The sequence below is a fragment of the Lemur catta genome, chromosome 1 (genome assembly GCF_020740605.2).
Source record: "Lemur catta isolate mLemCat1 chromosome 1, mLemCat1.pri, whole genome shotgun sequence".
In the NCBI taxonomy this organism is placed as follows: Eukaryota; Metazoa; Chordata; class Mammalia; order Primates; family Lemuridae; genus Lemur; species Lemur catta.
The window spans coordinates 116,448,986-116,475,506 of NC_059128.1; the positions used below are offsets into that span (position 1 = coordinate 116,448,986).

Sequence of the window (26,521 nt, forward strand, 5' to 3'; positions counted from 1 at the left end):
ACACACACACAGATAAGTGGGAGAGGTGCAGGAGGGCTGAAAACCTATGGGAGAGCTTCCATATATCCCTTGGGGGGAACCACAGGGATAGTTTTTCCATGTCAGAGACGGGGCCACAATCACAACACTAGGGAAGAATTCTTGCCTCGACCCCAGAAGGTCAGAACAGCAAGATTCCTTTCAACAAAGGAAGGGAACAACCCTTTGCTCCCCTGCCCTGGCCTTGAAGAGCCAAGGCTGGCTGGGGTGCCAAGTCACATTCTGCCGACTGAACCCAACCTTAGCGATCTTGCTAGACGCACTTCCCTCCACAATCCCTTTGGGTCTCAGTTTCCCCACTTACAAAATGGGAATAACAACTGCACTACCCTGATGTGGTTGTTGCGAAGATTCAATAAATGGAGGCTGTTACTATTATCACTACCAAGTTGAGTTTACTTTATGGGGGAAACTGAGGCACAGCGAGGCTAAGGGACTTGCACATCTACAGAGAAACCAGATAGACTTGGGGGGACCTTCTTCTACACCAGTAAGGTTCATCTGACACCTGCTGGGGTTCTCAGCCTTGTCTATGTGAAGACGGGCACACAGGACAGACAAAACAAGCTAAAAGACCAGAAAGGACAGGAGCAAAGGACCCGGGGAGTTCGGCACGCAGGCTGAGACGCTCAGTGCATCCCCAGCTCCCTCCAATGTGACATCCATGTTATAACAAAGAAAGACAATAAGCAAAGTCTTCATGGGGCGAGAGACCTTCTCAGGCAAAAGAGGCCAGAAACCTGTAGCCAGGGGAAGGATTCTGAAACTTTTCTTGGGAAAAAAGGCTTTTCCTTCTCTTGCTTTCTGGTAATTTGGCTGTTGGGTATGCGGGAATGGCTTGTGGATGAAAGTGCCAGATGGACTCTTAGCAGTGAGGTGGGAGGGTGTGGTAAGGGTGGGGTATCAGGGTTCCCTCTCCCAATCTTTTGGCCATGATATAAAGGTTCTCACTATTGCACCTGTGGCCATCAACTCTTCCGAAACCCCATGAGAGTCCCTGGCACTTGCAAGCATCCCACTGGCAAAATCCTACACCTCCCAATTCCCGCGAGATCTATGAGCTTGCCAGGGTTGACAGGATGGCTTGAAATTTCTGTCCTGACCCTTACTTTGCATAAGAAAAAAAAAAAAACCCAAAACATTTAAAGCAGGGATTTTCAAGGCTGCAGGGTGGCTTTATGCCTGTACTGACTTTATGAGAACAGTTTAAAAGCCTGACTCACCAAATAGGCTGCCGAATTCCTCTGAGTTGTAGGCTAATTTTGAATGCCCTTGTATAACTTGATATTTAAAAAGAAAACTCCAAAATCCAAAACCTAAATAAGCTCCTTGCGGCACATTCTTTTGTAACACAAAGAATCACGCTGCTAATGGATCTCTCTGGTGGAAAAAAAAATTGGGGGTTTTTATTTCTCTAGATTAGATTTGCTTAAAGATGAGGCTGACTGTGAGTCCAGAGAACCTAGAAACACAGTGTATTTATTGTAAATGCCAGCTCATCAGGGCACAAACTCAGTGGTTGAAAGGCTTTGTTCCTGGGTCCTTTGAAGGTCACCCTGTCCCTACATTGTGAGATCAACTTGGGGGATGGAGGTGGGCAGGGCAGCAGCAGAGCCACCTCCTCTGTGTCACCTGTGTGTCAGCTCCGACAGGGGTCTGGGAGCAAATTGCCAGTGGTGAGCTAAAAGGGACTGAGTCCAACTTATGCTGTGTCACACCCAGGGATGGCCACTGGGAGGACCCATAGAAGGCAAAACCCACCACCCAGGGCACACCCAGCAAAGGGCACTGTGTGTGGACAGGTGGATGTGACTGAGAGTCACTGCTGCCCCTCCCCAACCCTGTTCCCCTGAACCCTGGGAGCCTCAGGGGCTGTAGGGCAGACCCTGCCCCAGTTGGCCTGAGAAAAGCGGGAAGGGTGCCTGCCTGAGATTGCCCTCCTTTGTCCTGGGCTCTGCCTGCATCTGACGACCACCCCTGCTCAGAACACAGTGGGTACCAGGTCCCCTGATGCCAGACTGATGGCAGAGTGTTGGCCTTCTTCAAGCCACATAGCCCGTGTGGGTCACATTATCCAGAGAGAAAGGGAAAGAGAGAGGGAAGCAGAGAGAGGGAAGAGAGGAAAAGGGGGTGAGAGAGAGAGAAACAGGAGTAAGAGAGGGAAGGGGATGAGAGACAGAGACAGAGACAGAGGGGGGTGGAGAAACACTTAGGTTATTTCCATAGGAGACAGACTCACTCCAGGCTGAGGGTGGTAAAATGTTTTGGCTTTTCAAAATTAAAATTCTTACTTTCTTTTTTCTTTTATTGAGACAGGGTCTTGCTATGTTGCCCAGGCTGGTCCCAAACTACTGGGCTGAAGTAATCCTCCTGCCTCGGCCTCCCAGAATGCTAGGATTACAGGCATAAGCCACCATGTCTGGCCTGTTTATTTAATTTTTAACTTGCAGAACATCTTAATGACAATGTAGCCAAACCTGATTTTTTTGCATTTATCACTTCATTAAAATTATTCACATTCTATACTAACTATGTAAAGTATAATATTCTACATAGCTGATTGGTTGTTTTTTGTTTGTTTTTTTAACAATCTGTTTCATTGCTCTAATAGCCAAATAAACATTCAAATACTTTAATGAGAGGGAAGGAAGTGGGGAGGAAGAGGAGGAGAAAGAGAAAGAAAATGAGACAGTGCACAAAAAGAGAGAAGAGAGAAGAGGAGGAGAGAGAGAAAAAGAAATACAATCAACCTCCCAACCTTCCTGACACATCTCCCCAAGCTCGGAGGCAAACAGAAACTCTGGAGATTTCTTGTTCCTCTAACACAACTTGACCTCATTGTGTGACCAGGAAAGAATCTGAGCGTGGCCTACTTTAGCCCTTTAGTTGGAAATGGGCCACTGTTCTAGCCCTTCTTGCAAGCTGAGCCCTCATTATTTGGTCAGGGAGAGCATTCAAGAACCCCTCTGGATCAGCTGAGAAGGACACCTGGAGTTAAAGCCATCCAATTTCTCACTATGGACATGAGGTGGGTCAAGATCCTTCTAAAACCTTCCTTTCAGGGAATGATCCACCATGATAGGCACAGTCAGGGTCCCCAAGATTTGTTTCTGGAGTAGGCACTCATTAGGTATTTTCATCCTGTTCCAAATGTCTACGACTTGAGGAATGTATTGCTAAGTTTGCTATCAGGGATCTCAGGGCTAATGGCTACTCAGCCCTTGGGTGCCATCTTGAAATGCACCCAGAATTTGGGGGCCATCTTGGAATGACCTCCCAAAACTAGGGAGCCATCTTGGAATGGCTGCCCAGAACTTGGTGGCCATCTTGGAATGGCAGCCCAGAACTAGGGAGCCATCTTGGAATGGCCTCACAGAACTCAGGGGCCATCTTGGAATGGCTGCCCAGAAGTCAGAAGCCATCTTGGAATGGCTGTCCAGAACTTGGGGGCCAACTTGGAATGGCCACCCGGAACTGACTACCATCTTGGAATGGTTACTAAGCCCTAGGGTGGCATCTTGAAATGGATGCCCAGGATTCAAATGCCATCTGGGAATGGCTGCTCAGCCCTTGGGCACCATCGTGAAATGGCTGCCTACAACTAGGGCACCATCTTGGAGTTGCATAATGATGTATGGCCTTTCAGAGGGCAGAGTGTCCTAGGACTGCCAGAAGTGAAAGACACACAAAGGGAGACACCAGGTCTACAACTACGGGGCCTTCAGGCACAGGGTGGGTGTGTGGGGGGGTGAGAATTCTCATGCACATTCGTTTCCTGATTGTCTTTTTAGGGGCTCCCCAAAGAGACAGCAGTTTGGGCAGCGCTTGTGGAGCAGAAGGGGGGATGAGATGTTCCAGCGAGGCTAGTCTACGGAAAGCAGCACAGCAAGAGGTGGGTGATGCGGCTGGGCCTATTGCTGTGTGAGGAGGTAGAAGGTGGGGGTCCCTTCTCCCTGTTCCTCTATGGTAGAACATGCAAGAAGCCAACTGCAGCTCTGGTGGCATGCTGACGCCTCCCTCCATCCCCAGACCCCACTCCCCCCATCTCTACGCTCCAAGAACATGTCCCTTGATCTGGTGGGTGGCCCCAGCTGGGGAGGGGGCACAAAGGCAGTTAGAGGCCTCTCGAGGAGACTTACGTGAAGGCAAAGGCCACCAAGGCCCCACTGACCACTATGAAGTCAAGAATGTTCCAGAGGTCGCGGAAGTAGGCACCCTGATGCAGGACGAGCCCCAGGTCGATCATCTGTTGGGGGAGAAGAGAGGGCACTCAGACCCGTGGCCCCCGCCCTGGGTGTGGTACTCACCCTTCTGGCCTCTGGGGGAGGGGCAGGGAGCCCAAGGGACCACCCCATCCTGCAGGGACGGGCAGTGGCCAGAGGACTGAGGGAGGGGTGGGGAGAGGCAGCTGCTCCCCACCTAATAGAAGGCAGCCCCAATTAACTGGCTCTTGGGTCCAACCCTTGGGGTTTGTCTTGGCACATTCGTCTCAAATCTCACATTGGATCCATCAGCAAACCTTGTTGGCTCTGCCTTCCCAATCTTTCAAGAATCTGTCCACTTCTCACCTCCTCTTTAGCCACCACCTTATTGGATCACTCACTGGGAACAGTAATCAACTGCTCCCAGGTCCCCTGGCTCCCCTCCCCCAAGTCTGTCCTCCGGCACCTGTGGACACCTGAGTCAGGTCCCTCCATGGCTCCCATCTCACTCAAAGTAAAAGCCGAAGTCCTTCCTGTGCCCTCCCCCTGCACAATCTGCCCCATCACCTCCCTGCTCTCATCTTTCTGTTTGCACTTCCCCACTCTCCCCTCATTACTTCTGGCCATGCCAGCCTCCTTGCTGCTCCTCAAATAACCCAGGCCTTTCTAATCCTCAGGGCAAGCCACCAGAGCCAGGGCAGCATTCTTGAGGGCTCAGAATCCCCCTGGAGCCACCGCTCTCTCCGCACTCACCTTGATCACCATCTCAAAGGTAAAGACGCCTGTAAAAACGTAGTCAAAATATCGTAGCACCTGCGGGGGATAACAGCGTATCACTGGCTTGTTCCAGCAGAGCCCCAGTAAAACTAACAATAGTCCACTGGGGGTGTGCGACCCCTCCACCCCACCAGCAAAGTCCCCAAGGAGCAGAGTCTCCACCCAGAGGAGGAAACAAAGTTGCCACATACGGTTGGGCAGGGCGTGCACTGCACAAGGGCCGCCTCCCATCTCATAGCATAAAACAGATTTGTGTGTTCTGAAGGAAACATTCCAGCAGATGGCAGCAAATCCTAACAAAATCACTCTATGAAGCTTGTTCGCTCACCAACTGGAAGGGCACTTTTTAAAATTTGCCCCAAGCTCTATGTGGATTAGAGGTGGTCCCAGGGAAGTTCAAGTGTGACTGTATCCCCCTTCGTCATGGATCTGGTCCCCCAGTGTCTGCCCTGCTGGGCTTCCTGGGCAAGAAATGGTTTCCACGTGGTTTCTCCTACCTAATCACTGGGGCCAACCTCGTGCTGCCCTCTCTGCCTGTCCCACGGCCACACCCTCGTCAGGGTAGGTCGATTCTCCCTCTCTCCCTCCCCACTGCCTCACCCAGGGCCAGACCCTATGTTTCTGCCTGCACGAGCAACGTCCTTTGGCCTGCTCCCTCTGCAGGCCACATCGTAGCACACCTCTTGTGTCACGGGGGCATGTGGACCTGGGTGTGCTGGCACAGCGTCTTGTGGTAAGAACAGGCCACCAACGCCATCAGATTCACACTGAAGTAACAACGGCTGATAATTACTGAGCCAGACCACCAGAGGGCGCCCGTGAACACCTCAGTCAGGCACGTCCCTCCTCGGCTCGCAACCCTCCCTGGATCCCATGTCACTTGGGGTAAAAGCCACTGTTGCCCTGCCCCTGCACGGCCCTCAAGGCCCTGCACAAACTGACTGGTCACCTCCCTGCCCCTCACCTCCTCCTACTCTCCCCCTTGCTCACTTCCTCCGGCCACCCTGAATGTTCCAACCTCAGGACCTCTGCACAGGGTGTTCCCTCTATCTGCAATGCTCTTCCCCAGATTCCATCTGGTCCCCTCTCTACCCCCATTTATGACTTGGCCCCAATATCACTTTCCCAGTGAGGCCTTCCAAGGCCACCTGTTTCACAATTCCACCTCCTGCTGCTTGCCATCCTCCTCACTCCCGGGCACTTACCCTTCCTGACAGACTGTTAGAGGTACTACTAGTCTCATTGCCCATCTCCCCTGCGCACACGTCAGCTCCACAGTGACAGCGATGTTTGTCTGTCACTGTGGCAACTACAACTCCTCATACAGGGTCAGGCATACAGTAGGCACTCAAAATGTATTTGTTGCATGAATGCATGACTAGCTGGAGCTGTACCAGGTCCTGTGGGACCTGGGCTCTGTGGTCTGTGTGGTCACAATGCACATTCCCATTGTGTGTGGTGCTGGAAGGGGAAACTGAGCCCAGAGTGGCCAGCGGGGCGGGCTGACTTCTCAGGGAGAGGGGCAGGGGCAAGGGGCTTGGCTTGAAGGATCTGGGTGGGCAGAAGGGATGGTGGTGGGAGAGCACTTCAGATGCACTGGGCATGGGAACAGCACAGCCAAGGGACTGGTGCTTTGTGGGCTCTGGGAGGGCAGGGACCACCTCGTACCCTGTTAATCCTCCACGGTTAGCTCAGTGCCTGGCACATAGTAATTGCTTATGGAACACTAACTAAAGGAATGAATGGAAGGAAGGAAAGAGGGAAGGGATGGAGTCTGCGGAAGGGCAGGCCAGTGGGTCAGGTGAACCAAATTCCAGACAGCATGATAAGTCCTGCAAGACGAAATCAAAAGACCAATAAACAAGGTTCAACAATCTCTGACATTTGACCTTCTACGAATGGCATTTCCTGTTGCTCAGTCTAATCTGAAAAGGTTCTCGGTCTCATTGGTCACAGGCAAATGTAAAGCAAAACCCAGTGGGCTCTCACTGCACACCGAGCAGGTCTGCCAAAAGGAAGAGCTGACAGCACCAAGTGTTGGCAAGGCTGTGGAGCAATCAGAGTCCCCAAGTGCTACCAGTGCAAGTGTCACTGTATTTGTTATCCAGCAGACATTCTGGTTGCATTTACTGAGGCTGACTACTTGCAAATTCTATGACCTGGAAACTCCATTTCTGGTTTTTTTTTTTTTTTTTTTTTTTTTTGAGATGGAGCCTTGCTCTGTCACTGGGGCTAGAGTGCAATGGCGTCATCATAGCTCACAGCAACCTCAAACTCCTGGGCTCAAGCGCCTCAGCCTCTCGAGTAGCTGGGACTACAGGCGTGCAGGTGGGAAAATGAGAAAAGCTGAGAAACATGCATTCCAGAAGTTGGGGTGCTAGCCACTTCTAAGGCAGGGTTTCTCAAGCCTGGCATTATTGACATTTGTGGCTGGATCATTCTCTATGGGGGGGGGGTCCTATGCATTGCAGGGTGTTGAGCAGCATCTCTGGCCCCCACACACTGGATGCCAGAAGCACCTTCCCCCTCTTGTCGTGACAACCAAAAATGTCTCCAGACATTGTCCTCGGTTGAGAATCAGAGCTCTAGACAGAAGGCAGGCGGCAGAGGGCCGGGGGAGAAACTGAGGAGCCACGTACCATCAGGGGCGCTTTTGTTCTCTTTCTTACCCTGCGTGGTGGTTACATGGTGTGAGCAGTAAGAGGCCACACACAGTGTCCTTGCAGAGAAGTTGCCACTGCGAGATACACTAGGGAGGGGCCTGGGGAGCTGACACTTTGCAAACACTCCACAGGGGCTGCTGTGAGCCCTGTCCTGAGTCCCTTCAACCCTGGACCCGCAGGGCCCCCTGGGCCACCTATGCCCGTGTCCAGCCTGCCAGAGACAAGGCTCCTTCTGCAGCCTCCCAGGGTCGCCAGGGGGTTTCCTGATCCCTCTTGGGACACCCCCTCCCCAGGCCTGGCTCTCGGAGGCCTCTGGGGGAAACCTGGCTGCAGGGACTGAGAAAGTTGGCTGCCAAGCCCTGGTCCGAATCTCGTTCTAATTATTTCCTTCTATCTCCCCCCATGGGTCCCCAGGGGGACTGCGAAGGAAGCGAAAGTGCGTAGTAAGCTGCGGGGCGGGCTTGATGGATGGAGTTAGCCTCGCCAGGGTCCTAACCTACTCAGCCAGGCGCAGAGCCTCTGACTGGCGGGAAATGCACCTTTGGCTACGGGCTGGCAGGGCGCGATGGAGGGAGCGAGCTGGGCAAACAGGTACCACCGGTCCGGCCTTTGCCAGGCCCCAGGGGCAGGCCTCGGCCTCCAACCTACAGACACATGGACGAGGTGCACCCTTGCCTGTTGGTGCCTCGGTTTCCCTGTCTCAACCACTATCATGCACTCATTCCTGCTTGGCAGGACTTATGGGGGTAATGCACATACAGCCCCAGAACACAGTAGGTGCTCAATAAATGCAGATGGTTGAGGGAAACCGTGGGAGCTGTGGGGGGGGGGATGCAGAGTTGGAATTCTGCTGTGTGAGCCTGGACAGGTCACTTACCAACCTCCTTATACCCTGCCGCCAAGCCTCAGTTTCCCCATCTGTCAAAAGGGGATACCTGGGCAGGGGGTTTGTGAGGGTTAAGGGAGGTACTGCATGCCAAGTGCCTGGGACACAGCAAGGGCTCAATTAACAGGTGATATTAGCAGACCCTCGACCCCCAAAGGGGGCTGCTCTCCCAAAACCTAAAAGCTTAAGCTGCGTTTCTGAGTCAAATAGTCGTTTCTTTCAAAGCTTCGTGTCAAAATGCAAAAGTCTACTTGGTAGGACCTGGCAGTCAGGGGACTGCCTCTTCCTTTGGCAGGGCACACGCGACATCCATATCCGGCCAGTCTCAGGCCCCCATTAGGGAGTCTGGCAACTTTTAGTCCCAGCCACTTTGGGCCACCTTCTCCCCGCCAGGCTCACACAGCCACTCGGCCTCCCCAAGGAATATCTTGTGTTCAAGAGTGTCCCTAAGGAATCAGAGCTTCCGCTCCCAACCAGCAGCCGTGGGGGCTATGCTTAGGGGGTGCCCCTGACATCCCTTCTACCCTGGCTGTAAGCTTTTTGGATGTGGGAGGAAGTGGCCTGTGACAGAGGAGCCAGGCTGTGAAGGGATGTGCTCAGGGAGACTCACGTTGTTCCGAGGCGCGTTGGGCTGCACAGGGTCCTCGGCAGCCAGCGCTATGCTGCTCATGGCAATGACCATGAGGATGCACATCTCAAAGTAGCGCAGGTTCAGGATGTAATGGCACAGGCGGCGAAGGCTGTCGGGGATAGGTGGGTGTGCAGAGGTCCACTCAGACCACAGGCTCACAAGCCTCTTCCTTTTATAATATCATGTTACCTACCACTACCTGAGATCTCCAACTCCTAAGGTCCCACACCCAACAAAATATTAAATTCCTTCAGCTGGGGATCCTCTTTGGGCCCTGGAACCCCAAGAAGGCAGGGGGTACCTCAGCTAGGGAAGACATTCACATCCTCAGTTTATCAAAGGTCCTATCACTCCCAAATAACCCTCTTAGAACAAACATCTTGAGCTCCAAGACCTTGATTGTGTAGGAGAGAAAAAGGTTTTTCATGCTTAAAATGTCCTAGGGTCAAACAAAGTAGGGAATCTATGGGTTAAGCAAGTTTCTTTCTTTCTTTCTCTCTCTTTCTTTCTTGTTACTCATGTGATCTTGAGCAAGTTACTTAAACCCCCTGTGCCTCAGTGCCCTCATCTGTAAAATGGCTATAATAATAATGCTTACCTAACAGGGTTGTGAGAACTGAAAGAGCTAATATATTCCCGGCACATGACAGGGGCTCCAAAAAGTTAGTTACTGAAATTATGAATTGCACACCTTGTCAGAGCCTTTAATATTTAACCTCTTAAGTGGAGCGCATAATAAATAGGTCATAAGGTTGTGTGAATGGTAGCAGAGTTGAGTGGTTAAGAATAGGGATGCTAGAGCCACTTTGTCTGGGCTCAAACTCCAGCTCTCCCATTCAGTTGCTGTGTGACACTGAGCAGGTGCCTTCACCTCTCTGGACCTCAGTTTCTTCATCTGGCAAACAGGGATAAGCATAGTACCAACCTCATAGGGCTATTATGATAAAATTTTAAAAATTATTTAAAGCACTCAGAACAGTGGCTGGCACTAAGTGTTTCTTTAGTAAAATAGATAAATCAACTAAATAAAAAAGTAAATGTCTGCACTCTTGGGTGAGTCCCCCCACGTTACTTGACATGATTTTTCTTTGCCAAGACGCATTTTGAGGAATCAGGGTTTTAAGAAATACCCTTTGGAAAAATGCAATCCTAAAACAACCTTTGAGCCACCCTGACATTCCCGTGATAAATTTCTCCCCTAAATAATCTATCCTTCTTAAAGACGCCCAAGACCGAAGGCCATGGAACACAGAGACTATGTGCCCAGAATCCAAACCCTGGCAGAGGAGAAAGTCAGAAACAGAGCTCAGGGCCCATGGCTGCCATGTACAGTTGTGCACGTTGCACATTGCACGAGGCAGCCATTTCTAAAGGGTGACTCTCACATCGCGGTATAGATTTGGACACTGATGACAGTGATTTTTCTAGGTGATGGCAAGAAGGGGTCTCTTCTGACCAAATCAGTGTATTATGGCAAATTTCCATCTTATGTGACTTAAGAGAGGAGTGTCATTTTTCAGTTGGTTCAGAGGTTCCCTTGGGCTGATGGTAGTCTTGGAGGCAGCTATCCCCACTGCCCTCTCTGTCTGGCTGACTTCCACCACCCCCCTTGTGCAGGCCATACTCACGGGTTGGTCGTGGACAGGATAAACATGGAGCTGTACGGGGGCATGGGCTTAGGGCCGTCTTCCCCAGGGTCATCTTCCTCCTCCTCCTTCTTTTCTTCCTCTTTCTTTGGCAGTGGGTCTGGGTTGGCGTTTTTGTTCACTGTTGGGACAAGAACCAACACAGGGCTCCCTCCACGATTTCCCACAAGTCTCTGGGCTCCTGTTGCACTCCCAGGGCGGGCAATAAACAGCTGACACTTATAAAGTGCCTACTGTGTACCAGGCATTATATTCTGTCGTTGAATCCTCGCATGACCCTATGAGGTTGGTACGTTTATCCTCCCCATTTTACAGATGAGGAAATTGAGGCACAGAAAAGTGAAGTGACTTGTCTTAAGGTCACAAAGCCACAAGTGGCAGAGCTGGGATTCGAACCCGGGCAGCCTTGCCCCAGAGTGCCTGCTCTCAACCACTCTACAGCCTTGAGACTGGTGGGGCCCTTGTGGGATACGATCACAGACCTGCTCCTATCCTGTTTGACTTTCATACTGTCACTTGGAGGAGGGCAGGGAAAATGCCAATAGACCCACTTTACAGATGGAAATACTGAGCTCTCCCAAACTGCAATAGCTCCTCTCTCCTGACTGGCTGAGCCTCTCTGAACCTCAGTTCTTCTTCTGTAAAATGGGCACAGTGACAAGATCAATCTCTTAGGAGCATGGCAAGCATGTATTGAGCAAACCCATGTTAATCTCTTGCACAGAACTGACCCTGGAGGAACTGAGCTACTGCTATCATCTTAGGAAATAATCCACTCAGTGGTCCAGCTTTAAATTCCTTAGCGCTTCTCTGCTCCTGATCTTGCAGGCGCAGAAAGGGCCAATCCCTCAAGACTCTAGGCCTGCGCTGTCCAAGCCAGTAGCAGGTGGCCCTACGTGGCCGCTGGGCACTTGAAATGTGGCTGATCCAAATTGTGATGTGTTGTCAGCATAAACCAAATGCCAGATTTTGAAGATAGTATGAGAAAAAGATTGTAAATCATCTTGTTAATAATCTTTAAAATATTAATTAAATGCTGGAAGTATAACATTTTGGGCTAATATGATATATTATCAAAGTTCATTTTGACTGTTTCTTTCATACTTTTTTTTTTTTTTTTTTTGAGACAGAGTCTCGCTGTGTTGCCCGGGCTAGAGTGAGTGCCGTGGCGTCAGCCTAGCTCACAGCAACCTCAAACTCCTGGGCTTAAGCAATCCTCCTGCCTCAGCCTCCCGAGTAGCTGGGACTACAGGCATGTGCCACCATGCCCGGCTAATTTTTTCTATATATATTTTTTGTTGGCCAGATAATTTCTTTCTATTTTTAGTAGAGACGGGGTCTCGCTCTTGCTCAAGCTGGTCTCAAACTCCTGACCTCGAGCGATCCTTCCGCCTCGGCCTCCCAGAGTGCTAGGATTACAGGCGTGAGCCACCGCGCCCGGCCCCATACTTTTTTTTTCAAGACAGTCTTACTCTTTTGCACAGGCTGGGTGCGGTGGTGTGATCACAGATCACTGCAACCTCGAACTCCTGGGCTCCAGTGATCCTCCTGCCTCAGCCTCCCAAGTAGCTGGGACTACGGTGCATGCCACCACGCCCAGCTTCTTTAATACTTTTAAATTCCTTCTTTCCTTCCTCTCTCCTTCCCTACCTGCCTCCCTCCCTCCCTCCTTCCCTCCCTTCCGCTACTATTAATAGAAAATTTAAAATTACACATATGGCCTGTGTTACATTTCTTTTGGACACTGACAGTCCTGGTCCTAAAGCATCATTCTGACCCACCAATTTCCATCAGAAGAAGCCACTGCACCTCAAATATGGTGGCTCACTGGCCACCGTTCCCCTATGGTTCCCCGTTCCTAAGGGAACAAAGGATCCAGGAAATATCGCCGCCCTATGAGCGTGTGTGTGCCGTGCACTGTATACATATCATCCCCTCGAATCCTCCCACAGCCCTGTGAGGCAGGATCTTCGTCTATACCCATTTTCCAGGGGAGAAAGATGGGGGTCACTCCCTAGGGTCACTCCACAGAGCCTCAGGGGACAGAGCCCAGGAAGCCCGGCTCAAGGGATGCTGGGTCCCCTGTCCAGAGATGTGCTGGGGTGGAGGGTCTCACCTTGGATGACGGTGTGGTTGAGGGGGGGTGGGCAGGCTGGGGGGATGTCCACCGTGGTGTGGTCGGGTTTCCTGGCAGTCTTAGCTGAGTTGGTCTGGGTGCTGCTTGGGTTGGTGACGATAAGGCTGTTTTCAGGGGTCTTGGGGGGGCCGGGGTTGGATGGGTTCCCCGGGTTGTTGGGTGTCCGGCGGCTGGCAGCGGCGTTCTGGGGGTTGGTGGCTGTGGTGGGGAGGGCCAGCATGGGGCCAGGGTCTGTGCTGTTCCCCATCTTGGCTGGGCTCTGGGGCAGGCCGGCGTGGCCGAGGCTGTCATGGGGAATGGCTGACTCCGCGGTGGCCAACTTGTTGTTCTTCATGTTGTCAATGTCCTCGGCCAGGGGCCGGTCTTGGCGGCCCAGGTCCTGTTGAATCGGCCGGGTGGTTGACAGGTTGGGGCCCGACACGGGGACCCCAGAGCCCTGGTTCTCTCTGCGGAAGGCAAGCCAAGGAAAAAAAAACCCATAACTGAGTTAGGGAAACGGAAACACTTCTGAATCCTGCCTAAGAGTCTACCATTCAAGGGTACAGTTTGATCACAGAGAAGGCATGTCCCAAAGCCCTCTAGCACCTGGCTCAGAGAGGGGCTCATTTGATTCTTGCACAGGTATCAAGACCTTTCCTTGTTCATTCACAGATTTCTGTAAATCCTTATCATTTTCTTTTCTTTCTTTCTTTTTTTCTTTTTTTGAGAAACAGTCTCTCTCTGTCGCCCAGGCAGGAGTGCAGTGGTGCAATCATAGCTCACTGCAGCCTCCAACTCCTGGGCTCAAGTCATCCTCGTGCCTCAGCCTCCCAAGTAGCTGGGACCACCAGCGAGTGCCACCATGCCTGGCTAATTTTTCTATTTTTTGTAGAGATGGGGTCTCACTCTTGCTCAGGCTGGTCTCAAACTCCTGAGCTCAAGCGATCCTCCCGCCTTGGCCTCCCAGAGTGCTAGGATTACAGGTGCCTGGCCCCTAATCATCTTGTATCTGTCAAGACCCCAAGGGTTTTACCAACGCATAGGTGACATGAACCCCATGTGGGTGTAACTTCCCACCCTCCCAGGTTCTGGTCTGCCTGGAGGGATGTTTCCTGGGGGAAGAGGCCACTCTCTCAGGGACAAAAGGGGAAGACAAGTCAGAAGGGAAAAGAAATTTCTACTAGAGCCTGCACCCCAACTCCCACCCCAACTCAAAGCTTCCTGATTCTGCCTACCTGTCTCCCATTAACTCCCCGGCGGGACTGGGGCCCGTGACGTTTCCAGATGTTTATGTGCTTTCAGAGAAAGCAGATGCAGGAACACCATCTCTTTCAGGTGGAGGAACTGCCTCATGGCTTTAAATGCCTGTAATATGTATGTTTCTTCCCACCACCCTAGTTCAGGGAGGCAGGCCATATATACACAGAACCATAATAAGAAATAACAATAGCAATAATAACAGGAAACACCTCAGTAACACCAAGTCCCGGGGGCTGTTCGAAGCACTTGACTTGTAATAATTTCTTAATCCTCAGCCCTAAGAGGAACAATTACTAGCACCAATTTGTACACAAGGAAATTGAAGCCCAGAGAGGTTAAGTCGCTTGCCTAAGGCTATAGAGTTGGTTAAGTGACCAAGACAATTTGTCACTGGGACACAAGTGTGGAGGATGAGCAAGAGGGAGGAGTTGGGCACTTCAGATACTCAAGGGAGACCTCTTGCCAGGGGTGACAATGGAAGGAGAGAGCAGAATGACAGGAGGGAGTTGGGTATGGGAAGATCAGGGGAGAAACAATCCAAGCAGGGGAAACAGCACGTGCAAATGCCCCGAGGCAGAGACGAACTTGTGGAATTTCAGGAGCAGCTGGGAGGCTGGTGTGGCTGGAAGAGGAGAGTTGGGGAGATGAAGTGAGGAGGAGTTTGGTGCCTTGATTACTCAAATAATTAACCTCACACAGCCAGAGATGACGAGTAGAGAGTCTGAGTGCTCAGAGCATTTGGAAGAGGTAAGAAAGATGTTAAAAAAAACCCCGAAAAACCAGAACGTTAAGGGGCTGGGCGAGGTGGCTCACGCCTGTAATCCCAGGACTTTGGGAAGCCAAGGCAGGAGGATCGCTTGAGCCCAGGAGTTTGAGACCAGCCTGGGCAACAAAGCTATATCCTGTCTCTACAGAAAATAAAAAAATAAAAAAATTAGCCAGGCCTGGTGGTGCACACCTGTAGTCCCAGCTACTCAGGAGGCTGAGGCAGGAGGATCACTTAAGCCCAGGAGTTCAAGGCTGCCATGAGCTATGATGATGCCACTGCACTTCAGCCTGGGTGACAGAGCGAGACCCTGTCTCAAAAAAAAAAAAAAAAAAAAAAAGTCCTTGCTCAACTTTTCCACCTCAATGCCCACTGGGACATCAGCTCCAAGAGGCGAGGGGTTTATTTTTGTCTCTTTTGCTCATATCCAAGCTTTCAGTGCCGAGTACAGGGCCTGGCACACGGCAAATGTTTGGTTACATTGTCAAATGATAAGCAGACACCGCCATTTTTCAGATGGGGGACACTGTGGCCCCAGGAGAAGCCCCACAGGCCTGGTCCTCCCAACAGCCCCTCCCTCCCCAAACCATGGACACCCCCGGACAGACAGAGACTCACTCAGGAGTCATGACCCTGCAGACAGTGACTGGGGTCTGTAGCCCATCTGGTGCCTTCTGCACGACAGACCCCTGGGACAGCATAGGCCTGGCTCCCCAGGCCCAATCCGGAACCCACATGTCTACTTAAAAATAAAAAAAAAGGAGGCTGGCTTTTCCCCGAGGGCCTCCCGCTGGCTAAACCACCAGCCCCATCTCCCTCATTTTATTTTTGCATTTTAACTTGCAAAAGTCCACGGTGTTTTTAGTAAGCGGAAGAGAGATGAGCTAATTTATTTTCAGCCTGAAGTAGGTAAGTGGGATGCTTCTATTAATACTTTCCGGAAAGAGAAACCGAGGCAGTTCTGTTGTTTCTCTGAGGCCGCGCAGGGAAAGCAGCAGATCCAAGCCAATTTCTCACTTCTTGGTTATGTGAGAGGGTCACTGGGTTGACATTTTGGAAGACAGACTGACCTGGGTTTGAGTCTCAGCAATGCCACTTACTGGCTGTGTGATCTTGTATAGTTTGATTAACCTCTCTGAGCCTTAGTTCCCTCATTTTAAAAACAAATTTAAATTTTTTCTTTTTTTAAGAGATGGAGTCTTGTTCTATTGCCGAGGCTGGAGTGCAGTGGTGCAATCATAGCTCACTGCAGCCTTGAACTCCTGAGCTCAAGTGATCCTCCTGCCTCAGCCTCCTGAGTAGCTGGGACTATATAGGTGTGCACCACCAAGCCCAGATAATTTTTAAATTTTTTGTAGAGATGGAGTCTTGCTGTGTTGTCCAGGCTGGTCTTGAACTCCTGGTTTCAAGCACCTTCCCACCTCGGCTTCCTAAAGTGCTGGGGTGATAGGCGTGAGCCACGGTGCCCAGCCATTTCCTCATTTTGAAACTGGGGGTGACAGGGGTAGAACTTTCCTTTTATCCTGGAGACTAAAGTGATGTTCCCAGAGCTTATTTGCTACGTAACACCTGGTGAAGCTTCAGTTCTTTATCCATAGCATGGGGTGGTAACCTCATTGAGTCACTGTGACAACTAACTGTGTTAATGAGCTGAGAGTCACAGAGGATTATTCCCAGGCCTTGAAACCTAATGGAATTGTCTTGCTGGATTTAGTACTTGCTCAGAACTGGTGACCTCTTTACCCCATCCAATTTCTCCCTTTTGGGATAAGAATGTCTATCTGATGCCTGTCCCGCCATTGTATTTCGGAAACATGCAAAGATAACTTGTGTCATAGTTTCCAGGTCCACAGATGGAGGGGAAATTTGCCCCCAAATTCACACCTAGCATTTCACCCATGGCTGACAAATAGTTGATTTAGAAGCTGAAATTTGGGACTTTTGAGTTGATGTCGTAAGGGGGTTAAGACTCTTGGGGATGTTGGGAGAGGGTGAATATATTTTGCATGTGGGATAGATGCAAATTTGGGGGGTGAAAGGGCAGAATGTAGTAGGCTAAATGGTGGCCCCTCGAAGGATGTATCCACTCAGCACCTGTGATCGTGACCTAATTTGGAAAAAAAGATCTTTGCAGATGTAATTAAGTTAAGAATCTCAAGAGAAGATTCCTCCTGAGTTAGAGTGGGCTCGAAATTCAATGACAAGAGAAGAGAAGGAAAGAAGAAAATATGGAAATGGAGGCAGAGATTGGAGTGATGTTGCTACAAGCCAAGGAATGCTAGGGATGGCTTAGCAAATGTAAGAAATGAATCCCATGATATGCAGTGATGTGTAGTGATACGTAATGGTGTGGATTAAATGACAAAAATTCTAAACCAGTAATTTCCCCAGCATCTTGCACGGTCCACAAAGAAGTTTGCAATTCTAACCTGCTTGGGATGCATTTTGAGAAATTGTGCATCAGATGCAAATCCGGTTGGGAATATTTTCTCACTGTGTGTGTGTGTGTCTTTAAGAGAGAGCTATCCCTACCCAAAACAGGCCCAGTTAAGTTACAATTTCAACGAGAGCCTCAATCTTTTGGCCACCATCTAAAGAGGCTGTACTAAATAATACAGCAGCTGAAACCACAGGGAAACTTGCAGGGACATTTTGTTAGAGGGACGTCATCGCGCACCCCTGTTTGGAAGGAAAGGGCACCTCCAAATTTTTGTTTTGCCTTGTTTTTGCTTCCTCAGCAAGTTTCTGTGGGCTCTGTTTGTTGGGGAGTTTTAACAAGCTCAGCCTGCCGAGGCCTAATATCAAACTCCAGGAGGTTTTGTTTCCAAAGTGTCTCCAGGGAAAATGCCGACCGGGGAAGGAAACTTTGACGCTGGGCCCTTTCCCCCTCTAACCCCCTGGGGATCTGGCATCATCTGTCTGGAATAGGCGGCTGGTTGCGTAACACCTGGTCCTGCACAGCAACCCTCTGCCGCTAATCACTTTAGCATCCCCTCTGCTGAGGGCTGCGAATACCTCGCTTAGGGCACATTCAGCCCCTGAGACCCAGAAGATGGTCTCAGATTATCTGGGGGTGATGGTACCAGCAGCCCCCACTCACTGCCCACTTCCTTGTGCCCCCACCGTCCTAAGGACCTCATGTATTGACTCATTTAATCCCCATCACCACCACCACTGGATGTGGGTATTATGATCATGCCCGTTTTACAGAGGAGGAGACTGAGGTTCAGAGAGACAAAGTCATCTTGTCCAGCCTTATCCAGACGGGAAAGGACTGAGCTGGACTCTGGTCCTAGAGACTTTAAGAGGAAAATGGGGTGATGAAGAACTTGGGGTTGTATGTAGTGTGGGTGCCGAGGAGACTGCCAGGGGCCCATTGGAGGGATACCATAAAAATCAGAGTGCTTAAGAATGAAGCTCTCCCTGCCTCCCACGCAGGATAAACTGTGAGGCTCAGAAGTCCAGCATCTCTCTTCCTGCTCCTTTTGGAGAGTGGGTTGTCATGGTGACAGATGCAGGAAGAGCTAGGATGTAGATAGCTGAGATATGAATTCTGGGGCAGGGCAGGTCTTGGTGAATGGTCCCTTTACCCAGCCAGGTCTCGCAGGAGGCACTTTCTGGCTTCCAGGGAGTAGCAGAAGCTCTGAGCTTTACAGATTTTAATGGGGTGTCTGGGAAAGCTCCATCCTCACTTTGGTGACCCTGGGGTGCCACTGGGCTCAGCCGCCTGGTGCAGGGATCTGGGGCCAGTGACTATTGAATCAAATGAAATTGAATGCGCTTCCGTCCACTTTTCACTGGGGTGAGGCAGTGAAAGCTAGGAAGAAAAAGCGAACAAAAAGGATAAAAAAAAGATATATATTATCAATACCCTGGAGAATGAAAAACACAGGGTGTGTCTGCAAAAAGACCTAAGGCATAACCAAAGGAGAGGAAAAATGCACAAGGCAGACCTCCGAGGGCCACCGACTTCCATCATAACAGAAAACACAGATGTCTTTTTGTTATTTTATATTCTCGAATAAAGTTTGATCTTTGCCATTCTTTTTTTTTTTTTTAAAGCAGATGAATGGCTCATCTTGGATCTTTATTTTCTCTTAAAGTGCCTCAATCTTCATGTGGTTTTATTTCTAGCAAGCATTGGAGGCTTTTTATCAGCCAAATGAATAACGCCTCTTCCGGCCAGGGTGCCCAATGTGTCTATTAATATGAAAGTTAGCAGTGGCCCGACATGGCTAACAGTCTGGGGGTGAAGGTGGGAAGGGATTTTCTTCCTCTGGCGACAAGGGGGCGCGGGGGCCATCTGTGGGATTTGAGAAAGCTGGGGCCTTATCATGCCACTGCTAGTAGCAGCCTTTAGGAAAATCCTCCCCTCTGCTCCTGGGCCTCAGTTTCCCCATCTGCAAAAGGAAGGAATTGAAGTGGACAGTCTTAAGGCTGTGGATCTAAAATTTTTTTAATGTCGATTGATAAAAGTCTTATTAATAATAGTAATAGTTGACAGCTTTTTTTTTTTTTGAGGTAGGATCTTTGTTGCCCAGGCTGGAGTGCAGTGGCATGATCATAGCTCACTGCAGCCTTGAACTCCTGAGTTCAAACGATCCTCCTGCCTCAGCCTCCTGAATAGCTGAGACTACAGCCATGCATCACCACGCTCAGCTTTAAAAAATTTTTTGTAGAGCTGGGTCTTGCTATGTGGCCCAGGCTGATCTTGAACTCCTGTAATCCCAGCACTTTGGGAGGCTGAGGCAGGAATATTGCTTGAGGCCAGGAGTTCGAGATCAGCCTGGGCAACACAGCAAGACCTCATCTCTACAAAAAATACAAAAGGTAGCTGGGACTATCCATGTCTTGCAAACTGGCCTCCTTCCAGTCCACCTCAGGGCCTTTGCACATGCTATTCTTAGACTGAAACACTGTCTTCCCTTCTCAGGTTGCTTTTCTTAAAACCTGACCTGGGAGCAGTTTCTTGGTCTTATTTCTTAGAATACCCCAGACCACTTCACCTGTGGTTAATTGATCAAACCCACATCATGGGCTTAGAATACAGTAGTCACTTAGTAAAAGCTGAATGAGTGAATGAGCCCATAGGAGAAGGACCTAGAAGAGAAATGACCTAAAACAATGGTTTTCAGGGGAGTGATGTGGAAATATGTAGAGACCTAACGATTTGATGATTCTAGGGGCACTATGGGCATTTAGACAGAGTCTGGCTGTGTTGCCCAGGCTGCAGTGCAGTGGCGTCATCGTTCCTCACAGGAACCTCAAACTCCTGGGCTCAAGGGATCCTCCTGCCTTGGCCTCCTGGGTAGCTGGGACTTACAGGCACAAACCACCACGCCCATCTATTTTTTTTTCTATGTTTTTTTAGTTGCCCAGCTAATTGTTTTCTATTTTTAGTAGAGATAGGTCCCGCTCTTGCTCAGGCTGGTCTCGAACTCCTGACCTCGAGCGATCCTCCCGCCTCCGGCTCCCAGAGTGCTGGGATTACAGGTGTCACCCCCCGCGCCGGCCCTTGCTGTTGTTACTATTATACTACTGTCACTGTCCGGATTCAAGGTCGCTTCCACTTACTTTCTCCTCCGGTGCCTGCGCTCCTTGTCGTCCCTCCGCGCGTCCGCGTCGTAAGCGCCGTGCCGGTGCCGCCGCCTGCGCTCGCCGCCGTGGGGGCCGTCGCCCTCGCCCTCGCCCTCGCCCTCGCCGCCCCGGGCCGGCCGGCCGCCCTCGCGGTGCCGGGCCCTGCGCTCAGCCTTGTTCTCTGGTCCCTCCTCCTCGGGCCTGCGGTGCGCGCGATGCCGTCGGGGCTCTCCGTCCGCTCCGGTGCGCGGGGAGCCGCTGCGGCTGTCCCTGCTGGCGCCCTGGCGGTGCCCGTGCCTCCGGTGGGGGTCCCCGGCCTTGCCCCGCCCGGCCTCGCCCTCCCAGAACCCCGGCTGCTCCAGGCCGGCCTCCCGGGCGTGCGGGTCCGACTCGCGGCCGTACGGCCCCTCCCGGCTCAGCTCCTGGCTGCCCGCCCAGGGCCTCCGCGCGTCCAGCCCCGCAGAGCCGCTGGGGTCCCGCGCGCGATCGTGGTGGCGGGCCTGTTTCCTGAGGAAGTCCTCGGCGCGCTGCTGGCCGAGGCGCTGGTCCGCCGTGGGCTCGGCCACCCGGCTCTTGTTGGTGTTGTTGTTGCGGTTCTCCTGCGGGTCCACCACCAGCGGCCGGTCCAGGTGGGTCTTCATGTCCGGGCGCAGGTGGCGGGCGTAGGAGGCCTTCCAGCGCTCGTCGGGGTCCATCTCGTTGTACAGGGCCTCCCGGCTGGCCAGCAAGTTCTGCTTCCGCATCTCGCTGGTCCGCTGCTCCCACACGGACTTGGCCGGCTTCTGGTTTTTCTGTAGCTCCTTCCTGCCAGGGGACGGACAGCAACGTTGGCACTGTGGCCTGGATGGACCATGCGGGCTAATGGGCATCTCTGGGGGACTCCTGCCCTCCACAGTCTACTCCCTCCACAGCATCTGAGTCAGGTGCCACCCCACCTCTGCTCAAGGACCCTCCATGGCTCCCACTTGCCTAGGAGCAAAAACCCAAGTTCTCCCCGTGGCCCACAAGGCCCTGAATAATCTGCCTGCCACCTCCTTCCCTTCATCTCCCCCTGCTCTCTCTGCCTCTACTCTATTTTAGCCACACTGAACTCCTTCATCTTCCCTAAACATATCATCAAATTCCTGCCTCAGTGCCTTTGCATATACTGTTCCCTCTGCCTAGAATGCTCTTCCTCCAAACCTCCCCTCCCCACCGTGGTTCCTCTTTCACCTCCTCAGGCTGGTTAACCTTCCAGGTGATGCCTTTTCTAATAACTTTATTTAAAAATCACAACTCTGGTGGTGGTAGGGGATGTGGTGGCTCATGCTTGTAATCCTAGCAGGAGGATCCCTTGAGGGCAGGAGTTCGAGACCAGCCTGAGCAAGAGCGCCACCCCAATCTCTACTAAAAATAGAAAAATTAGCAGGGCATTGTGGTAGGTGCCTATAGTCCCAGCTACTCGGGAGGCTGAGGCAGGAGGATCACTTGAGCCCAGGAGTTTGAGGTTACCGTGGGCTATGATGACGCTACTGCATTCTACCCAGGGGTGACAGAGCGATACTGTCTCTACAAAAATAAAAAAATAAAGTAAAAATAAAATCAAATCATGACTCTCTCCACTTCCAGCATTCCTTACACCCTTTCCCTGCTTTCTTTTTTTCTGTAGTTCTATCCCCTAACACAATATATAATTTACTTATTTATCTTGTTTATTGTCTCTCTCCCTGACTAGAATAGCTACACAAAGGTGGGATTCCACTCCCCCCATTAATGCTGTATCCCCAGCAATTAGAACAGTGCTGGGCACATAATAGGTGCTAATTAAATGCTTATTGAGGGAAAGTGAGCGGGAGCACAGAAGTATCTCTTCCTAAAGCCCAGCCCTGTTGGGGACCACCCCCATCCCTCCCCACATCTGTAACTTGGAGAGTATGGAGGCTGAGGAGCTGGGGTAGCACCCCAGGGGGTGGGGACACTTACACAGCTATGGACATGTTGGCCGCAGACAGAGGACTCACTTCTGCTACCTCCTTGGCTTTCTGTAGGGCGAGTTTCTGGTTGGCTGCCTCTTCTTCTTCTTGTTCATCCTAAAGGGCACATGGGACCTCCGTTCACAAAACACGAATTAGGCCTTGGGGCCTCACGTCTGACCCTGTTGCTGGGCAGGGGCAAAATCTGATATATTTCAAAACAGATTTGGCCTAAGTGTTGGCCAATCAGAACCGAGGCCCCTGGCCATACTGGGCACCTGATATTGGAGAAGTATGTTGCTACCCCCTCTATGTATAGGCTTGATGCCCGGCCCATTATTGACCCCATTTTAACACACAGCCGGAAGAAAGCAAAAAGGAAAAGAGTCCCTTCCCGTCCCATGATGAAGATTTTCCTGCACCCTGTCTCAATGAACTGAAACGCAACATGAGGATTTTCTTCTCACTATGATTTCTGAGCCATCTGAACTCTCTGAACCGATTTTCAAATACGTCGACTGGCCTCGAATACAGGAAAGCCTGGTGTCCCATGGCCCACACTATGCACTGCCAATAGCCCCCAGGAGGTTGATCAGGAGAGGAACTAATGTTCCCAGCCCCCACGACAGGAAGGCAGCGGGAGGGGACAGCAGGACATTTGGGCCACAGCCAACTGCCCAGGGCGCTGTGCTGGTGGTTAGGTTCAGAGAGGGGGAGGATAGGGGCAGATGTCTTAAAAATACATACAGAAAAAGACGTTTTTAGACTTTAGATCCTTCTTCTGACTTCATGTAGGGCCTCATTTGTAAAACAGAAAAGCCAACAAAGAAAAACCAAAAACGAGAAAGAAATGGCCAGAAACGAACCCACCCATAAGAAAAGTCATGCGGTTGTAGCAGGGCAGCTCTGTCCCTCTGCTCGGATTCTCTGGGGCGAGAAGCAACCTTACTGCCTCAGAAATGGTCAGACCAGGACACTGTTGGTGACAACAAGGAGGGGGACCCGGCTGGCCACCCTGCTCTCACAGGGCTTTCCCTCCCTCCTGGCACCACACCCAGCATCTTTCAGAGTGAAGTTCCTAAACCAACTGCCTCAGAAACACTGACAATGCAGATTCCCAGGCCCCTAAAGCCCCCCCACAGAACCAGGGCTGGGCCTTGGAATCTGCATTTTCAACACACTCAAGTTTAAGCAACCAGTGCACAGTGGTTCAGAGCACAAGTTCCAAACCCAAATGGGCTGGGTTCAAATCCCAGCTCCTCCACTTCCTGCTGTGTGACCTTGGGCAAGTCTCTTAACCTCTCTGTGCTGCACATTCCTTGTCTAAAATTCCAACTGTCCCTGACTTTCCCTACTACACTTTTTTTCTCTTTAGCACTTGTCACCATCTGAGAAGCTATGCATTTTTACAAATTTATCTTAGTTCTTGTCTGACCTCCCGACTTGAATCCCTGTTCCATGAGAGCAGCAGTTTTTGTCTCTTTTGTTCACTGCTGTGTTCCTGACTCCTAGACCAGGGTCTTGGTCATAGTAGGTGCTCAATAAATGCTCGCTGAATGATGAAATCTGTAAAATGGGGCTCAGAGAACTCGCCTCCTGAGGTTTCCATGAGGATTAAATGGCATTAAAAAACACAGCATGGCGGGTGTGGGGGCACTTAGCAGGGTGCCTGTCACATAGTAAATGCCTAAGGAATGTTTGTGGGATAAATTCAAGGAAAGAATACGGGTCCATACCTCCCAGAACAGAGATGAGCTGGCCTTTCTCTGTCCCCTTCTACACTTCCCGGTGGCCCTCTCTGCTGCACCAGCCCCTGAGGACAAGCTCTTGGAACTTGGATGAGCTCACGACTGGATGAGCCATGCCAGCCGGCTCCACGGGTGGCTGGGCTTGTGGCCGTGTGTTTGGGATGGCAGAGACTTCCGCTTCCCCCCACAGCCGGAGCTGGGACTGGGAAACTCTCTCTCCCTCCTGCCAGGGCCGGCAGATGGAGGGTTGGCAATGTCTGCTGACTTCTGTTCGGTTCGTGAACATGTCCTGAGCACCTCAAGGCACTAGGGATGGGACTGTGAAGCTGAGGGAGACCCCAGGGCTGGCAGGAAGACCCTGTGCATGTTACACGTTCTCTTAATTAAATGGGGCCCTTGGGGACAGGCTTGGGCTGAACTGTGGCTTGCTCCTAAGACGCTGACTTTGGCTAGCGGGAAGTTGCAGCAGAAGGCCGGGGGGGGGCGGCGCATTTATCGGCCACTCCATGTGTGCTTTGCCAGGGTTCTGGGTCCCCTAAGGTCACAGGGCCTCCAGCTCTGGCTGGGTTCCCCATAACATCACTCCCTGTCACACCCTTTCAGGCCTAGGGTGGCAACAGTGCCCGCTAGCCTGGGAGCTACACCACTCCTTGGAGGCCCTGCCTACTCCCTATAAATGGCCCTTCAGTCGAGTTTGCCATCTGTTTCCTGCAGTGACCTTACTGCCTTCCCCCTTCCCACTCCCTCTGCCGTAAGATCAGCTCGATTAGGGAGTGTCTGCCTCTGGGAGGGGCGGGTGGAGAGGCGCCTTCTCCCCAGCAGGGCTGCATCTGGGGCAAAAGCTCTGACCCTGTTCCTGTGCCCCCACTCCCACCGCCGTCCTGATCTGCCATGAGCAGGTGGTAACTTTGCCAAAGAAACATTCTCCCACCGCCTCCACCTTGGTGAGCTCCTGGGCGTTGGCCAAATTGTCCACAGCGATGGCCAAGAACACGTTCAGGAGGGTGTCTGCAAACGTCTGAGTCAGGGAAAGCAGCCATTGCAGGGACCCTGGGTATCTGGGTCTTCCATTACCCTCCCCTCCTTGCTCCGCCAGAGGCCCTGGTCTGTCTCCATCTCCCCCCACGAAGGATACAGTTCCCGAAGAGTGTCAGCACGATGAAGTAGATGGAGAACACCATGCCGCCCTGCACGCCGCCCTGAGACTTGATTCCGTCATACATGACCTCGTTCCAGTCTTCACCCGTCAGGATCTGAAAGGGGAGGAATAAAACACACAGCCAACCCCCCTCTCAGCAGCGGGCCCCTCAGGAGACGCAGCTGTGGAGCCAGGACCTGCCTACTCGATCCCCAAGCCCGGGAGGTCTTCAACAACCCTGCCCTGGGTTGCAGAGCCAACCTCCTTGTCTTTGCGAGTGGGAAGGGCTGACCGTACTACATGGAGGGACTCTTAGCCTGGCTTTTAGGAAAGCCAGGGGGGGACTCCCCGGGGGGAGTCACTGACTGTCCTGTAACTCTGTCTTATTTGATGTGTTAAGGAGAAGAGACACCAGAGCTCTCTCTCCACCGTGTGAAGACACAGTGAGAAGGTGGCCGTCTGCAAGTCAGGAAGCGAGCCCTCACCAGGAACCAACCCAGCTGACACCTTGATCCTGGACTTCCAGCCTCCAGAACTTTGATAAGTAAACGTCTGTTGTTTAAAACACCCAGTCTATGGTGTTATTTATTAAAAACCAATTTTATTTTTTTGAGACAGGGTCTCAACCAGGCTGGAGTGCAATGGCATGATCATAGCTCACTGCAACCTCGAACCTGTGGGCTCAAGGGATCCTCCTGCCTCAGCCTCCCAAGTTGCTGGGATGACAGACATGCACCACCATGCCTGGTTTAGTCTATGGTATTTTGTTCTGGCAGCCTGAGCAGACTTAAGCCAGGATTTTAATATTTAACCTACATTCCACATGTGGTAACAGTGATGATTAAACAAGCTACTACAGAGAGAGCGTGAATATTAGCACAGGGCCACGTTTGGGGGTCCCCCACCTTGGGCCCTGAAACAAAGCTTCCAGTGCATGTGGTTTATTTGGGAGGGGTGATCTCAGGTGTCGAGAAGGAGGGGAGAGGAGAATTGACATAGGGAAGGGACAGTGGAAAATAAAGCGTGCATTATCAAGCAAGTTTCCGCTGTGGGTAACTGCTGGGGAGCTCTGGGAGTCACTTCACCTGCAGGTGGGGGAACTGGGATATTTATTCACCGA

At 51.5% G+C, this 26,521-nt stretch overlaps 1 protein-coding gene across 3 annotated transcripts in view; it reads right to left on the reverse strand.

The window, feature by feature from the left end:
- The window catches only part of CACNA1A (calcium voltage-gated channel subunit alpha1 A), a 227,678-nt gene that overhangs the window by 54,209 nt on the left and 146,948 nt on the right, over positions 1 to 26,521 (reverse strand). For 2 of the 3 annotated variants that reach the window (XM_045550620.1, XM_045550624.1), the window contains 9 exons: positions 25,399 to 25,516; positions 25,204 to 25,271; positions 22,526 to 22,632; positions 20,561 to 21,367; positions 12,961 to 13,427; positions 10,827 to 10,965; positions 9,178 to 9,307; positions 4,995 to 5,054; positions 4,179 to 4,285 (listed from right to left, as the gene is read on the reverse strand). In XM_045550620.1, the coding sequence (XP_045406576.1) occupies positions 4,179 to 4,285; positions 4,995 to 5,054; positions 9,178 to 9,307; positions 10,827 to 10,965; positions 12,961 to 13,427; positions 20,561 to 21,367; positions 22,526 to 22,632; positions 25,204 to 25,271; positions 25,399 to 25,516 (2,003 nt within the window). Of the gene's footprint in view, positions 1 to 4,178; positions 4,286 to 4,994; positions 5,055 to 9,177; positions 9,308 to 10,826; positions 10,966 to 12,960; positions 13,428 to 20,560; positions 21,368 to 22,525; positions 22,633 to 25,194; positions 25,272 to 25,398; positions 25,517 to 26,521 lie in introns of all 3 variants that reach the window. The other variant, XM_045550628.1, reaches the window with a different exon arrangement.